This window comes from Lonchura striata, chromosome Z, assembly GCF_050655825.1.
Source record: "Lonchura striata isolate lonStrDom1 chromosome Z, ASM5065582v1, whole genome shotgun sequence".
NCBI lineage: Eukaryota > Metazoa > Chordata > Aves > Passeriformes > Estrildidae > Lonchura > Lonchura striata.
The window spans coordinates 24731804-24749982 of record NC_140740.1 but is presented as its reverse complement, the minus strand read 5'-3'; the positions used below and the strand labels follow the sequence as shown (position 1 = coordinate 24749982).

The window sequence follows — 18179 nt, the reverse complement described above, 5'->3', positions numbered from 1 at the left end:
AGCTGGTCCTACCTTGAAAACCAGTGTTCGTCTCACCACAAACTTATTTTCTTGTGCTCTGTAATCCTCACTGTTTATTACAATAAAATGCTGCTTTTTTGATTAGGTTTACATCAGTTCCATATGCTTTTATGAGCTTTTATGCCTTTTTATCTATATATGTTTAATACCACTATCTGCTTATTGCAACATTCCAGGAATCCCTTTTGACTCTTCTCACCATATTCCTGCAGAAGGTGAGGCCACTCTGGGTTTTACACCAATAAAAATCCAGGTTGTTCAGATCCTTGACATCATGGGTAAGCACAATTTCCCTGCTGACACAGAGATTGCAGACAAACCCTTCTATTGTCACTGAAAACAAAGGAAAGGAGGAAGTTCCTGCCCATTGGAAAGTCTCTGTTTGCCCTGAAGGACTCTACCTCTTCCTTTCTCAGCAGCAGCTCAGCAAGCAGACACCAAGAAGGACGAGAGAGGGAGGGGTGGTTGATTTGTGTGACAATTTAACAACACTTGTAAACAAGAGCTGAGACTGTCAGTAACATCTCTGCAGGGGCAAGTCCTTGCTGAGGATGAAGAGCTGTGTCACTTGTGTTTAGTTTGCATCGAGTTTACGGCACGGTGGGTTTTCATCCTGCAGATGTGGCCCCTGTCACAGCAGTCTGTTCATCCTTCAGGAGGGTTTGTACCCTCAGGGACAATGCTGCTCTTGCCAGCAGACCACAGCTTGCCCTCATATCAGAAAGTCCAGGCAGAAATTACTTCTTAAAGTAACATTTTCCTTTTGCTCTCAAAACCAAGGTTTCGATGTAATGGTATAATAGAAACAAATATTATTCCCCGCTGTCTATCAGGACAGGAATAAAATCCTACCACATCCAGATAGCAAGGCACTGATTTCACTTCCACTGTGGAAATGACTTGCAGGGGCAAGTAAAGTAAATTCTGTGCTGGAACAGTGAAGTCCTGTCACTCTAAATCAGTGTGATGCCTGAAGGGTCTTACAGCAGGTTTGCACCTATGTCAGCGCTAAAGAAGCTTATAAGATCCAACATAGACCTAAGGTTTGCACAGCAGAGTTTAGGCTGACAGCTAAGAGAACATAAATGGTCTTTCCAGGCCAGAAGGCTGATGAGAAATGTTGGTGTTTCTGCTCTCCTTCCTTGTTTAAAGCACAGCAATGTATTTAATGAGATTTTGGAATTGCAGCTAAAAATCATGGCCAGATTAAGTAATGGAAGCGGTTGTTGTGCATTTCTAATTGTGGAGGTCAATCACTATCAGTGTAGCTGCTTCTGGTAAGACAGAAAGCTCTTTGAAGACACTTCTTAAGAGAAATGTCTTTTTCCTTTCCATTCTTAACTGCAAAGTCTCCTCCAGGATGTACAGCAAACACGTTATCTAGATCGTCTTTTCACAATACCAAAAAACTTCCCCTTTAATCAGCTTGAATTGTACAATTCTCATCTGTACTAAGGAATTCCACTTTGTCTCTGCTGTAAAGAAGTGATTGCTATGCAACAGGGTTGATAAAGGACAGACCCAAATTAACAAGAGGGATATTTGTTAGAGCTACCATTCCTCATCACACACTTTAAACAACACATACCATCAAGCCCAAAGCTAATATGGCTCCTTGATAAATATTTCTGATGAATTACACATCCTTGTGTGAAGATGGAATTAGGATTTAAAGCCAGTATTTATGCATATACAAACATTGTGCAAGAACATTGCATATTCAAAATGGAAAAAATATCACCAGTACAGGGCAAACACTGCAATAACATGAGTACACTTCTCCCATCAGGTTCACAGGCAGCTTAAACAATTCTGTGCTCGCAAATAATCTCTTCTGGCATCTTTCGGGGCCCTGAACCAGGGAAGTCACACCCAAACACTGTGAGACCATGAAAATATCTCCAGATACAAACCAGTCTCCAGGGGACACAAGTGACTAAGGCAGCCTCCAGTAATGTAGCAGGACCCAGGTTTGCTGTGATCTCCTTGTCATCCTGGGTTTGGAATTTAGACTCACAGAGGGCCTTGAGTTGGAAGGGACCTTAAAGACCCTCTAGATCCAACCCCTCTGCCATGGGCAGGGACACCTTCCACTGAAGCAGGTGACTCAGAGCCCCTCCAAGCTGTGGCAAATACCCAAGGAGCCCTTTTTCTCTGTTTTGCAAGGTCAGATTTCCATGCTCACATACACAGATGGCCCCAGTCTCACACAGAGCATTGGTGGCTGGTCACTTAGCTCCACAACCCAGCAGAGATCCTATTTTGGATGGCTCTCACTGCTCCCATGGCCTCCAGGGACCAGCCACTAACTGCCTCTCCTCCTTCTGCTTTTCCAGGATCAGTGATTTCCTGCTGCTTCTTGCACGTCAGAGACAACTGGAAGAGATAAGGGGCTGAGGATGCAGCTTCTGGCAGAGAGTGGATAACACTCAGCTGAGTATTTTATTCTCCTGCCACTAAGCTGCTTCCACAAATTCCTCCTGCTTAGAAAGGGGCTGGTGTGAGCAGCAGGAATTGTTGCTGGCTGGAACATTTTGAAGAGCTGTACAAAAGAAGCTTTTTGTGGAAGGCCAGCAGCTGTCCTTTGTCAGCAGCACAAGGTGTGAGGTCCCCTTGAAGGCCATCCCTGCACAAGGACAGCCTGGCCTTCTCCAGGACCCAGAACACCTTTCAGGCTTTCGGGCTGGCCTTGTCCCTCCCTCTGGAGAAGCAGGTTGCTGTTGGAATTCTCATATCCACCTTTTCTGGCTGGATTGCTGTGTTTTACCACAGACAGCCCTGGAGACAACAGTACAGACGGGCTCCAGCTGCAATAAAAGGGGACTCGGTTCCAGATTTTCCCTTGGACCAGCATGCAGCAAACACACCTGGGCCTCGTTCAGGTCTGTGTGGGCTGGTAGTCAGCTTCTGCTGGGAATTTAAAGCTTTTACCCTACTTTCCACTGCAAATAATGGAGCAAACCCAGCTGCACCAAAGCCCAAATTTCACACTTACAATTAGAATTTTCATTTTCCTCTATTCAAGTCTTGAAGAAAACAAACTTTACTTGAGTGAGCTGGAGGCAGTGTCCTCCAAGATCATCCTTGAGTAGCACAATATTCCAGGGGAAGACTGGCAAAGCCAGAGTTTACTGATGCTCAGGAAGCTTTGCAAAACCTTCCACCTGCAGGGCTCTTGCACCCTCCTGAGCTCCTGGAGCCCTCACTCACCTCAGGCACAGTTTGCACAGGAAGGGGATGGTTCCTTTTGTGAGATGTGGGGACAGGAGGAGGGAAGACTTTGCAAACACTGTCACGAGGGCAGGGCTGTTTTCATGTATGGTGCCAAGTGGCAGTAGAGAACCTTTGATTTCATGTCAGGTGCCGAAGGGCAAACATTCTCAGTGAAAAGGAGAGAGTGTCTCCACTCACAGAGCAAGGTAAGTAAAGGGGAAAGTGAAATCTGTATTTCAAGGGAGGTGCTCAGTTTTTAACAAAGTATTTTTGCAGATGTGCCTAGGCAGCGGTGATTGAGAGCATTTTATCAGACTCACAGAGTATCCCCACATCTGCTTTGCCACATTTGCTCTCTTTTTTCATTGTGAATGATTTCTGTTGCCAGGGTGGCTCCTGCTTGGAGTTCTACTCTCAGTGGAATCCTGGAGTTTCCTCAGCAGTCCTTTGCAGTGAGTTCTGAGCCAACATGTGGCTCTGCTGCCATCCCAAATCTGTGCTTCCCTTGCCCAGCCTGAGTGCAAGTCCTGGGCACGGCCAGAGATTTTCATGGCCAAAATCCTCCAGCATTTCCATCTGCTCATGGCTTTGGGCAGCACAAATCACAAAACACCCGGTGCAGCTGACAAATGGCATTTCCTGCAGATTGCTACAGCTGCACTACTGATCGACAAATGCACGAGAATCAATTTCAGTTGGAAAATGTAATTTATTACAAATTGCTACACCCACGCTGAGAATACAGAACTATACAAGTATTAATTTATGTTAAAAAAGGAACTTATTACATTAGTAAAACAATGCTATGTAAAAATATACAAATACCAACTTCAGTTAGCAAGCCTTAATTTATTGCCAACCTCTACAACAATTTACTGTACACAAAGATCAATTAGTTGTTTCACAACTTAATTTATTACATATTACTACGAGTGTAAAACCCATCTAGGAATACAAAAATGTGTTTGTCTTCCGTCTTGAAGTTTGTTCTTCTGTAGTAGGTTTTACATATTCCTTGTTACAAGTTTGTAAGGGTGCATTCCATGTACCACATTTGGCTTTGTTGTTTACCCCAAAATGTTTCCACAAATGGATGTCAATCCACCTGTCAATCTCCTTGTATCTCCTTTGTTCTCTGCTGGAGTGTTCCCTGTCCTTCCTCCCTTCCTCGAAACAAGATTGGGGTGCAAGGTTTGCTCCTTCCCCTTGGTGGCTTCTATTGGATAGTCCTTACCCTGCAGCCCTCCCCTGATGCCTTCCTATTGGTAAAAGGTTGTGTCCTTCCTTAAATCCTGCTCGCCTTAAAAGCAGCTTTTTGCCCTCAGTTATTGTCATTTGTCCCTGAATCCTCTGGGGAATAAAACTCCCTAGAATTCAAACAAGTGACTCCTCTTTATTCCTTTGCCTCGGTTTCTCGCACTGTGCTGCCGCTGTGTTACCCATGCCACAGCCGTCTGCTGCAGGGAGCTGCAAGTCCCCGGCAAGCACCACCACACAGGAGATCTCAGTGGAGATCTGGGGGTGGCCACCCTCGTGACTGCACACAGGTCTCGAGGAGTGAGCTGGCTGGAGAACATCTTCCCTGTGACCCACAGCATGTAGATACACTAAAATATCAATCTCTCTCTTTAAATAACCCTCTACCAAGAACTCAATAGATAGAATTACATAGCTAAACAACTGCATACATAATGAAAGTAATATATATATATAAAACCACCACAATATACAGAAATAAATATGGATTTTTAGATATATATGTACACATTTATTACATACATGTGCATATAAATACATATATAAATATAAAAACAAACACATAGAAATAAACCTATACAAATAGCAACACACATATGGAAATATCCAGGTAATTATCTGTGTTCATGTACAAGTCCAGACATCTTTAAGCAGAACTACAAAGCAGAAGGATCCCAGCTGCCCCATCTCCAAAGCTTCTCCCTCGGTCTCTTCCTCCTGTGCAGAGCAGCTCTGCTGGACAGGGACGGCAGAAGGCACAGCTGGCAAGCAAAGGGAACACTGAGTCAGTACAGGGACCTTTCCCTTGGCAGCAGCTGCACTTCCATCGGGGAGGAGGAGATCTCAGAGCCTCCCCAGGAGGGCCAGAAGGAAAAAGCAGCCGAGCGGGCCAGGCCGTGGTGAGCGCAGCCGCGGCGGGCCTGTCCCGCAGCCCCGGCAGCCCGGCACAGCCGGCACAGCTCCCGGGCCCTGCCGGCACAGCTGCCTTGCCCCAGGACAGCCCCTGTGCCGGCCGGGGCAGCTGCGCTGAGCAGCCCCAGAGCGGGCAGGGCCCGCTCCTGCCCCGCCGGGCAGTGCCCGCGGCCTCAGCCCCGCCGCCCGCAGCCCCACCCTGCCTCCCCGGGCTGTGGCCTCACCCGGGCTCTCTCCAGGCTGGCAGCAGCAGCTCCCCGGTCCTGCTCCTGCTGCTGGCCGGCAGCTTCTCCCTGCTGGCTCCCGTCCGCCTCCGGCTGTCCTCGAGCTCTTCAGTGCGGCTGTGGCAAAAGCGGAGGCTCTGGAATTGCTTCCAAGGCCCGGCAGAGCTGCAGTCCCGGAGCCCTCTGTGCTCCCTGCCGGCCCCTCCATCCCCTCAGCCCCGCCATGCTCCGGGCAAAGCCCCAGCCCCCTTCAGTTTCTTCAGCCCTCACAGTCCTCTCGCCCCCTCAGGCCCTTCTGACCCTTCCCGTCCCCCTCGACCCGCCACGCCCTCGGCCTGTGCCACTTCCCTGTCCCCTCAGTGCCACCATGGCCCCCGGCTGCCCCACACCCTCAGCCCCAGCAGCACCTCAGGGTCACCGTCCCTTCAGCGCCACCGGCCCTCGGCCCCTCGCTCTCACCGTCCTTCAGCAGCTCCTCAGGGGACAGTGCCTGGGGCCAGCGGCAGCTCCCAGCGCTCCAGGGACACCCGGGCTGGAACTGCTGCTCCGCCCGGCCCGGCCCCAGCTCGGACCAGCACAGGGAGAGGGGACACAGGGGGCACAGGGGAAAAGCAAGAGGTTAGGGAGGAAGCAGAGCAGGGGAGGAAGTTACAAAGAGGCCTATACCTATACAGATACCAATCTATGTAACTAAACTCCCATATATCAAAATAAAGATGCCTTTCTATAAATGTAATTATATTGCATCTATAAATGCGACTATACACATGTATAAATGCAACTATGGACATCTATAACTATAACTGCCTATCAAAAAATATAAATATATACACCTAAAATTAAAAATAAATTAACTATACAGACCTCTAACCATCTACCTGGATAAATATAACTATATAAACCTATACATACAACTACATAACTATACACATCTATTAATATTACGAGAGACAGAGGAATTCTACCTGCCCGATGGTCACAGGCTCTCCCTCTGTCTCTTCCAGCCACACAGGGCAAACCTCCTGGGGAAGTCAATCACACTGGATCTGGGAAGCAAAGGAAACACGGAGTCAATATTGGCCTTTGCCCAAGTATCCCCTGAGCACCAATTGTCCGTCCATGAGGGCCTTTAAAAGATGGCCTGAAAGGCAGACTCTCACTTGGCAATTTGAAGCCTGCTCTTTAAAAAACAGGGATCCTTCCAAGTGTTCAAAACTGCACAGCATAAAGTATTTAAGTATCCTGATGAAGTTTCAGCACTCACAGTGCAAATGGCACCCACGAGAGCTTGAAACAGAGACAGTGCCAGTGACAGAGACACCACAGCCCTCACTGAAATGGCTGAAGGCTGCTGGGGGCTGAGTTATGAACCAAACTGGGACACCCAGCTTGGTGACACAACTCCCACAAGGTCAGGTTTATTCCCTGCTCCCCTGCCACAGCAGAGGACTCTGTCAGAGCCTCTGCAGAAGCGTGGAGGGCAGGGCTCAGGCACGTTGTGCCTGTGCAGGGTTTGAACTAAAGGCACCGGGAAGCACCAACCCTGCAGACAAGAACTCAACTCTTCTCATCTCACCTTCCTGCCAGAGGCAGGCTCAGAGCAGCCATCTCACACCTCTCTAAACCAATGGGGGCTCTGTCCTTACCAGGCTCCTCGGGCTCTGGAGAACTGTTCCCGCAGCTCTCGGTGCCAGATGGAGTTTCTTCTGCTGCAGCTCTCTGCACAGGCTCCCCTCCTGAAGACTCAGGAGCAACATTAATACTCGCCTTGAAAGAACAGTAGAAAAAAAGAAAATTAGAGATCATTCAGTATTTTGTTGGAATCACATCAAGGTACAATTACTCCACTTCTCCATGTAACAATGTTCAAAATCTCTCAGCCCAGCATCTTCCATTCCTCTCCAATGGGATTACCTGAGCAGAGGGAGGCCTTTCAGACACGGACCTCCTGATCTCCCGAATCATTTGCTCTATGGCAAAGCCCAGATCCACTGGTGGCAATTGTTCTTCCCCAGGTGCCTTCTGTGCTGAGCTGGAGGCTGTTGATGCTGCAGCACTGCCAGGTGGAGCACTGCGGGCTGAAGTGCCCGAGGCAGCTGCAAGAATCCAAACACATTGGTCAAGCTTCTCGATAGGCTTGACGATTTTGGGGCAAGAATGACAGAGCCTTGTGGAAAAATAGTTCAGTCACTTTTCATGACCTTTTGGGAAAGCAAAGAGCTACAGCTCTTTTCCTACCTCGTGGGACGGAGGCTGGGGGCTGCTGCTCCCTGTGGAGAGGCTGGAAGCTGCCCGGCTGCATCCTGAGCAGCTCCCGGTCGACCGGAGGCAGCTGCTCTCCGTACAGGTCCTGGAAGCGGCTGCGGGGCCGCGCCTCCCCGGGCGGCAGCAGCGGCTCCCCGCAGAAACCGAGCAAGTCGCAGGGCGCGATCCGGAGCACCTCCTGCTCGGCGGGCGGCGGCCGCTGCCCATAGAGCTCCTGGAAGCGGCTCGGCCCCTCCCGCCGGGCCGGCACCGGCCGGTCCCGGTGCAGCAGGTGGAAGCCGCAGGGCGGGCGCCGGGCGAGCAGCGGCCGCTCCCCGGGCGGCTGCTGGAAGCGGCCGGGCCGGGGGCTGCGCAGCTCCCGCCCGTCCGGCAGCGTCCGCTCCCGGTGCAGCAGGAGGAAGCCGCTGGGCGGGCGCCCGGGCGGCAGCGGCGGCCGCTCCGTGGGCAGCGGCTGGAAGCGAGCGCGCCCGCCCCGCCCGTCCGGCAGCGGCCGCGCCCCGGGGAGCTGCTGGGAGCCGCAGGGCGGGCGCCGGCGGCCCTCCCGCCCCGCCGCCGGCCGCTGCCTGGTGGCCGCGCTCCGGCGCCGGATGCGGAGCAGGAGGTCGGGGCGGTCGCGGCGGAAGCAGGGGTTGCTGTAGTGGAGCCAGGCGCCGGCATCGCCCGGCGCGGCTGAGCCAGCCCGGCCCGGCACGCTGCGGAAGCCGTAGCGGTGGAGCTGGCGCACGAAGCTGCGGAACCGCGTGGCTCTGAAGGTGCCCGGGGCCGGCCCCTGGGCGTCGCCCGGGCTGAGCAGCTCCCGCTCGAAGAGGGAGCGGTCGATGAGCAGCCCCTGGGCCCGGCTGTCCCAGCGCACGGAGCGGACGCGGGGGCTGTTCGCCAGGCGCCACAGCTTGGCGGGGAAGGTGCTGGCGCAGAGCCCGGCGGGCAGCGGCAGCTCCGCCATGGCACCGATCGCCGAGTGCCGCCGCAACGGCCGCAGCGCAACGGCCGCGGCTGCGCCGGCGGCGCGCGGCCTGAGGGGGGCGCTGCGCTCGGGCCCCCGGCGCGGGCCGGGCTCGGCGGGGACGAGCGCGGCAGAGCCGGGGCCGCGGGCACAGCGCGGGCGGGGCGGCTCCGGGGCTGGCCGGGCTCGGCTGGGCACGGCACGGCACGGCTGGGCAGGGCAGGGGAAGCCCCTGGCGAGGGCGCTGGGAGCGGCGGCGGGCTCTGTCCCCACGCTGCATCCCGCGCCTGGGTCACCATCGGCTACAAAGAGAGAGGACATTGCTCTGTCCTGGCTGGGGAAAGGATGAAAAGGGGGGATTGGAAAACATTCCTTTGGCCTCCTTTTCAGCAGACTAGCTGGTTTTGTCTCACCGTGTCTGCCTGTCTTTGGCAGAATTGGCATATCACTGGTGGAGTCAGCAACAGCAGCAAGAAGGGCCAGAAATTTTGTCTGCATTGTCTTCAAAGCTGTAGTGCAGCCCCATGGATGGATGTTGCTTTATGCAAGGGATTTTTGGCCTAGAGTTGTAGCAAACTCGTGCTTATGTCTTCCCAAACCACATTGCAGTTTTCTTTCCTCAGGAATCGCCTCTTTTTCTTCCCCCCATCGGGGGAGAGTTCCAATGCAAATGTCTCCTGCAGCCAACTCTTGTCGCTGTAGACTGACAAAGGAGGTCTTGCAATGGAGAGAGACTCCCTAGAGCTGCTTGTGGAGAGCTGGAGGGGGAAGCTTTGTCCTTTAGTCTTCAAGTCTTGTTGTGGAGCTGCTTGTGCTCTGGCACACCAACGATGCCTATCCAAGCCTTGCAGGTTCATTCCCGAGCTTCCTGACACACCACAGAGACTTTGTGGTTGTCGTGTTGGGGCACAAATTTTAGTCTGTGTACTTTTTGAAATGCTTAATTTTAGTTTTTTTTTTAATTTTCTGCAGAAATGTTGTCATAATTTGTTGCTTCCAGAGAATCTTTTCCTACTTTTTGGGGAACTTCCCTTTGCTGTCGTCCCAGATCAGGCCAATTCCTAGGGTTCCTTCCCAAACTGAGGAACAGCCCATGGCCTCCACTCTCCAGCTGGAACAGAAGGAAGCACAGAGAGTTTGCTGTTGTGGGAGAGGAGCTTCTCCTTCCTGCCTGCTTTCCCTTTGGGACAGGTTGGTGTGTGTTCATTTGATAAAGGGGGGTTTAAACTCTGAAGGAGTTGTGTTTCAAACTGCTCCATCCTCAAGCACTTCTGTGGCTATCCTTGGACAAAGACCTCTTGGTGGGAGCTCCCAGTGGCAGGTTAAAGAAGGAGGTTGACGTTTCAGGGTTGTGACTGCTGAAAGTAGTTGGTTTCTGGAGGTGTCCAGAGGTGGGAGTGGCTCCTTTTCTCACCTGCCTGCAGAAAAGAAAGTTGCACAGTGGGAATTTCATTTGTTGAGGTGGCCATCAGGGGCCATCCAGGTATTTTCCAAGAGATAGGCTGGCAGGGAGGCCAGTCTTGTGCTAAACTGGCTGTGTGTTTGTTTTGATGGTGGGGAGGATCAGAGATGCAGACACAGACACCAGCTGAAGGAATAGTGTAATTTACTGTAATGCAAAAGTGCAAAAAGGAATAAAAGGATAAGCTAAGCAATGCACCTCCGCATTATTACAAAGGGTTGCCTCTAGTGATTAAGAAAGATACATCACCAGATACCCCAATCCTTTCCCCTTCATCCAGAGCTGCACATCAGCTGGGGGAAGCTGTTCCAGCCAAGCCCTGGAAAGCCACGGCTGGGAACTGGGAAATCCCACAGTGCCTCCACCTTTGCCGGCCAAGAGGCTTCCGACTGCACTGTGAGAGTAGCCCAGCTTTGAAAGTGCTGGACAAGCAGTGTGACAGAGCTCCTGCTGAGGGGACATCTGATTTCATTCACTTTTAGTTTTCTCCCCAAGCCTGTCCAGGGCTCAAGGAGGAACCAAGGCCAGATTGGCCTTATTTGGTTTCCTAATGCCAGAAGGTGAAGCCGTGTTTCACCAATGAATGGATGCATCGATCCTTTTCATAGCAACACTTGCTTAAGGAGCAGATACATAGAACGCTTGGCTGGAAAGATCAGATGATCAGATTTGGCTCAGGTCCTGTTGTTGAGGCTTCAGTCAGGGCCTGTTGTTCAGCCCTCAGTCCTTCAGTATTTTGTGGTGCAATCAGTGCTGTGCAGAGCTGGAAACAAACAAGTCTGTCTTTGGGACATTTGGGACAGGGAAGAGGATTAGCCCTGCAAGGCCGGGCTAGGGCCAAGAGCAGAAGGCCAGCACCCTGCATTTGCCCACAGGGAGCTGTCCAGAGCAAGAAGCCACTCCTGCCCAGGGGCTGAGGTGCCCGAAGCTGCCTCCCCGCTGTGCAGCTCTGCAGAGCCCACGGAGCGCAGGGCCCTGGGCAGCCAGGGCAGCCCGGCTGCCTTGGGGCACAAGGAGTGTCCCAGAGAGAAGCTGCTGCCCTTTGCTTTGGAAATGTTGCTCAGAGTCTTGTCATTAATCCACAGGCTCTGACATGTTTTCCTTTCCTCTCACAAATTCAACACAGCTTTTTGAGAAAATTGACTGATGTAGCTTCTGCTGGTGATGGTGCTTTTGTCTGCAGGTGAGAGCTGGTGATTTGAACCAAGGACAGAGTCCACTGTTAACACCCCAGTATTGCCAAGTCAAGAAAATCATTCCCAATTGGGCTATTGCTGCTGAGCAATTTTCCTTGGTTTTGGATATCTACGACCTTAAGAAACTCAACAGAGGATACCAGCAGTAGCATGATGCCAAGTTTTTCCACCTCTTTTCTGTGTCTTTGGTGCTTTTAGGAGTTCCTCAGTGCCCAGCAGGAATGAAAGGACCTGTGATAATGTGATTTGAGAGCTCTGATTTGTGCCCTCCAGTAGGATTCCAGCAGTAGCATGATGCCAAGTTTTTCCACTTCTTTTCTGTGTCTTTGGTGCTTTTAGGAGTTCCTCAGTGCCCAGCGGTAATGAAAGGACCTGTGATAATGTGATTTGAGAGCTCTGAGTTGTACCCTGCCACATGAGTGTTCATGGCAAGCTGGACACCCCACTTGTGGGTCTGTCGAGTTAAATTCATCCCAATTCTGTGCAAACAGCAGCCCCGAGATGCTGAGAAGAGCAAGGACAGTGGGTGGGTGTGCATGCACAGATACAGGGCTGACTGCTGTGTGGGCAGAAGGCTTTGGACAGCAGAACATCTTCACTCTTCCAAGCTGGAGCAATATATCAAATCTATATGAAATGAAAATATGTATCAAAATATATTAAAATATATTTATAATATTATGTGATATGTGATACATATATAATATAATATTATGTGATACACAATATTTATATATATTATGTATCACACAATACATATGAATTTACATATGAATTTATCATATATGTCATAGATGTAATTTCTCATCTATATACTACATATTTTATATTTTAGTATAGATACTATAATAAATAGAATATATAAAATAGCCTCTTGATCTTTTTCTAAGCTGCTGCCTGTGGGTCATATCGACCATCTCCTAGTGTTACTGCATTTGTGTATTCTGGTACTACTTATTATAGTATTCATTTCCCTGGGAGTTCCTTCGCTTCCATCATTTCAGTGCTTGTCAGAACTCGTTGCTTCCCAGTTCTCCAGCCTCCTGGATTTTGGGGCTGTTGCTCGTTTTCCACACGGGCCCCGGGCCCCCAGGCGCCGGCTGGCAGCCGCCCGTGGGTGGCCGGTGGCGAGCAGCGCACGCCGCTGCCCCTGGGTCTCTGCCGAGATTTCCAGGTAGCAGTGAGTTCGCTGTGACGCGGGCAGTGCTGCTCTGAGAGCGCTACTAGGACCCGAGACAAAGAGACAAAGAGAGGACACCTGTATGCAGTTCGCAGAAAGTTGTATTGCTTGAACCCCGAAGGGACAAGTGACACCGGGCAGGTTTCTGGTTACAGTTTTCATAGGGGGTGTAGGTAAAAAGGTGAAGCCAATAGGGACAGTCTCCAGCCTGAATACATTACGGGTCAAATCCAATGGGAATAACTCAAGGAGGGGTGAAAGCTCCAGGGATTACAGAAAGAAAACTTTCTAACTTCAGACTCACAAAGCCTTTCACCTTTTTCGCAGCTGCGCGCTACCGCATGGGGCATTCAGCACTTGAGTCCGTGGCCCTTCCTTCATCCCCAGCCTGCAGCAGTCACAGTCACTGTCGCCTCCCCCTTGCTGCAACTCATTTGCCAAAGTGCTGCCAAAGGCAGCAGAGCTGGCTCAGGATCCCTGTTGGCTCCTGGTCTCCAGGACGAGCTTCAGAGGGACACTTGGCACGCTGCCTAAAGAGCTGTCCCTGGGATGGGGGTGGATTTGTCCTTCCCGGGTGGCTCCTGCTTGGAGTTCTACTCTCAGTGGATTCCCAAAGTGTTCTCAGCAGGCCTTTGCAGCGAGTTCTGAGCCAGCGCGTGGCTCTGCTGCCATCCCAAATCTGTACTTCCCTTGCCCAGCCTGAGTGCAAGTGAGGCATGTGCTGGACATGGCTGGAGATTTTCATGGACAAAATCCTCCAGCATTTGCATCTGCTCATGGCTTTGGGTAGCACAAACCTATACTTCTTTCAGCTGAACCATTGCATTTATTGCAGATAGTTACACCCACACTAGTAATGTACAAATACGCAAAAACCCCTTAAGTTTAAAAATGAAATTTGTTTTAAATTGCTACACTTGTGCCGCCGATGTATAAACATGCAAATATAAATTTAAGTTAAAAATCTAATCTATTGTGAGAATCATGCTTTGTAAATATACACAAATATCAGCTTCAGTTAAAAAATGAATTTTTTGCAACTGCCTACAACTCAATATACACAAATATGAATTGAAGTTGGACAATTTAATTTTTTACATATTACTACAAGTATATGGCCCATGTACGAATACAGAAATATCAATGTCCCTCTCAAAAGACTCTCAGATGCAGAACTAAATTAACAGAGTTTTAGAACTATGCAACTCCATATATTTTTCAATAGAAGTAAATACATAAGAATATACAGATGTAAATATGTACTATGGATTTCATTACATGTATGACATATATAATACACACATAAGAAACCTATCTATAAATATACAAATATCAATGGGCCAATAAAACAATCCATACAACCCCAGCAATAGAACTACACAGCTACACAATTGTACAAGTATGTAAATATAACTACAGATGTAAACAGATCAAAATACATACATCAATATAACAATATACATACATAGACACCCATACAAATATCAGTCTACGTATGTCAATATCCCTATACTTGTAACTATCAAAGTGTAACTCTACAAATCCATAAAGAGAACTAGATCAGGAGGGACTGCAGCTGCCGATGCTCCCAGGCTCTCCTGTCTCTTCCTCCCGTGCAGAGCAGCTCTCCTGGACAGGGACGGCAGAAGGCACAGCTGGCAAGAAAAGGGAACACTGAGTCAGTACGGGGACCTTTCCCTTGGCAGCAGCTGCACTTCCATCAGGGAAGAGAAGATCTCAGAGCCTCCCCAGGAGGGTGAGAAGGAAAAAGCAGCTGAGCAGGCCAAGCTGTGGTGAGCTGTTCACTCCTTTCAGGCATCCCAGTTACTCTGAGGGTACTCCAACATGTCACGTTATTGAACCACCTCTGCACTACCAAGACTGTGGCCCCCAAATCAATCAGTATTTATATCTCCAGCTGCTTGCACCAATGGCAGGGAGCATTCTCTAACGGTGCTGGGGCACAAAGTTACCTTCCAGAGGTCATCTGACAGAGCCTGTTTCTTCCTCTGTTTCTGGTCTTTCTCCTTATCTTTCACTTGGAATTTTTACAGGATTTATTTTTATTTTGTCTTGATCAGTGCTAAAATGCATGTTTCTCTTCCCAGTTTCAGTTTGTTTAGTGATCCTGTCAAGCGTTTTCTCAGAAGATTTTGTAATGGAATTGAGTGTTAATTTCAGCAATTTTGGTGATTTTCTGTGTGATTTACCCAAATCTCCTGTTAGTTAGGGCACCACTTAGGAAGGTACAAAGAGAAAAAGGTTGTCTCTGTAAGTCTGTTCAGTAGTGATTCCACTATTCATGAATCAAAGAGAGTGATTAGCTGAATTTTAGATGTACTCCTAACCTGAAAGTGCAACAGGCAACTTGGGGAGAAATTAAAGCCAGCCTCTTCTCCTACCAGCCTGTATTCAAATGTAAAGTCAATAGAGCAGGGTGAGAATGTTAGTGCTCAGCTCCTAAAGTGCCTTATTAAGGTGTTCTTAACGTAATGGAGATAAAATCTGGGTTTCCATTCCTAATCTCCAGACATTCATTGTCAGTTTCATTGACTCTGAAAACAGCAGAGATGTGCACATCATGCCTTATCAATGTATCTGGGAATGTTTTAGGTTCAGGTTCTCTGAGGCTTTAGATTTTTAGTTCTCTAGACAATACTTCCAGGAGTCTAAAGAACTTTCAGAAATTAAACTTTTCTCCTTTTTTCCTCATTCTTTGCACTTGTGCACCAGAGATCTTCAGTGAATATATTCCACTCTAATAAACCTCCAAGCTGAATCTCTCAGATGTATTTACAGTGGTTGCCCATGTGTCTCTTCTGCCCAGTGCAATTTAAAAATCTTCATTCCTCATTATTTCTGCTGTTCTTTTTCTGTTTTAGCTTATAAATACATGCCCATGCATCGGAAATGTTGGGGTTTTTTTTCATACATCACTTCCTGTCAAGTAGTTTATTTTTATCCTGTCCTGATGTTTCCCTAGTTTCATATGTTTTATTCTAACTACACTCGTGTACTTTTGAATGTGAAGTTTTATCATGCAATGCTCTCATTCACCTGCTTTCATGAAATCCTTCATTAACGTTAGCAAAGGTACCTGTCTGGTTCCCTTCTGCTTTGTAGAAGATTTGGGAAACTCAAGTCATGCTGAAGATACCTTGATGAACAGATTAGTGGGATTATGGGCCATACTGGCCTGCGACAGCAAGGTCCTGTACATGAAGGCAGAAGTGCAGAAGGTCCTGTCAGTCCTGTTTCTGTGTATTTCTGGAAACCAGGGAATCTCTCTTGGTCCTGTGAGGCACTGAGTTTGCAAAGCAATGGTTCTGTTGCTGTTGTTGCTTTCCCTTTGGGCTGTATCAGTATTTGAAGGCAGTCAAGCCTCTCTCCAGATGGGCAACTCTGATCATTGCAGTGAAGCAATGGAGGAGTTCAGGAGGTGGTGATGACCATTTCAGGATGGCTCGCTCCAGTTCAAGCCCTGAGTGGGACTCAGAATAAAAACTCTTTCAAACCTCAACTCCATTGGAAGGTTCCCTTCCTTGTCACCCTGTGAATAAGCTCAACATTAACTTTTGGAATTATCCATTGTTTTTACAAGATGGAAAGTCCCATTTGTGGTGGTTTTGGCACGGTTAGGAATTGGGGAAGGGTCTCCTTCTGATGCCAAAATTATTTTTGCTTTTATATTTTCTTCATAGATATTCATGGCTCTGTAGACTATTGTTGTATAGCTATCTAGTTCCTAGGTAACTTCAGTACTTTTCCTCCCCTGATAGGCAGAAAGACAAAACACCTTCCATTGGCTCCTATCCTATCTTGCCTCCTTGGGGAACCAAAGTTCAAACAGGTTTTCAAGACATTGAGAACTGCACTTCACTACACTTTCCCATAAACTACCTGTAGCCAGAACAGCTAGTACAGCTAGTCACAAAGAAAGAGGGGCCCCAGAAGAGGTGGAAACAAAGTGGGGGAATTTCCCCTTTACTTGGCTTCTAATTGGGAATTCTTGTCAAGTATGCTAACTTCCCAAACTTGTAAAACCACATTGACTGGCCCTATGGGGGGTGGGCATTTTTCTGTATCTGTTCCTGGAGGCTTCCAGTTAAAGACCAGATTTGATCTTACCTGCTATACTTAAATTGCCTGGAAAGTGTGTTGTTTCATTTCTCAGTCTTTAAGGCATCACTCCCTCCACACTGCAGTGCCTTTGGAATACAGCCACTGGCTGTTGTTTGCACAGCTGTGGTACTTCTACCTGAGGCAGAAAGTGCAATTGCATTTCCAGCCAAAATCCATGAGGAATGCGGCAGCCAGAGCATCCTGTGCAGATACAGACCTGCAGCTGTGACTCAAGGGGGTTTTGGCTGCTGCCCAGCCCAGTGGGCGCAGTGTCTCCTGTGTGACTGCCCCCTTCCCTGCTGCCCATGGATAGTCGTGCAGGGCTCTGCAAGGGGTATGGAACAGGGAGGGAATGTCTGCCGGAAAGAGTGAGTGGAAAATGTTGGGAAAATGTTTGAAAGTAAGCAATTGAGAATTCCTTATGCTTTAACAGACAGCTCTGGGTCCTGTATTTCCTCATACAAATGATTGATGTGTGCAAGTGGGTATCTTAGTCTTGAGATTTAGAGTGGGCCTGCTGAGAAGATAGCTGCAATGTCGTTAAGGGGAAGAAATTGGTTTTAGGGGGCTCTTGACCATCAAAGGATAATCTGAAGCATGGGATGTTCCCAAAATTACTTTGAAAGAGACCTCTATTCTAATGCAAATAATTTTGTGGGAATGATTTAAATGTGTAAAACTATTTTAGGAATGCTTAGCCTATGCCTTTGAGCAAAGTAGTGAACATGGATACAAAACTAGTAGGTGCCAAAATAAAGTAATTCCCCCTTTCTGTCCTTGTTAAAAAGGAACCTGGAAACAAGAATCAACCACTGTCTTTTCCAAACAGCAACGTAGTATTGCACATTCATCTCCATGCCCTTACTGCCTCCTTTCAGCCACCTTGTGGGCAAGGAGTTCTGGCTGCTGATGGAGTACATGGACAGAGGCACTCGGAGAGCTGTGACTAATGAAACTCACAGATCTGAAGATGACATTGCAGCTGCCAGTCTGGACCTTAGGGATCTCATCTGTGCTTCCGAGGACTTGGGTAGGATTGTCTGGGAAACAGGGCTTCAGAACAGGAGCGATTCCATGTGCTGGACTTTGTTTCTGTATTGCTGGAATGCTATGAGGAAGCAAGAGCATTTCAAGTGAATTGCGTGGCAGGGTGCCTGCACTCACTGTGCTCTGTTCTTGTACTCTTACTTCCTGCTGTTGTATCCTGGCTCTGTTTCTTGCATTTGTATTTACTGTTCCCCACCTTGCTTCTCGAAGCGTTTGCCTGGAGCCTGCCTGCACCCCATTCCTTGCCTGTAAAGCAATCCTGCTGGTGGCAGGATTTGAAACTAACAGCAAAGGAATAAGAGACTCATTTCTGACAGTCCTCAACTGAAAAGGACAA

At 48.9% G+C, this 18179-nt stretch overlaps 1 protein-coding gene across 1 annotated transcript; it reads right to left on the bottom strand.

Moving 5' to 3' along the window:
- Positions 1–6603: 6603 nt before the first annotated feature.
- LOC146763731 (uncharacterized) lies at positions 6604–8835 on the bottom strand. Its single transcript, XM_085568002.1, has 4 exons — positions 7866–8835; positions 7542–7723; positions 7204–7394; positions 6604–6673 (listed from the first exon to the last, which is right to left on the bottom strand). The coding sequence occupies exons 1-4, from the start codon at positions 8833–8835 to the stop codon at positions 6604–6606; spliced, it is 1413 nt and encodes a 470-aa protein (XP_085424128.1).
- Positions 8836–18179: the final 9344 nt, after the last annotated feature.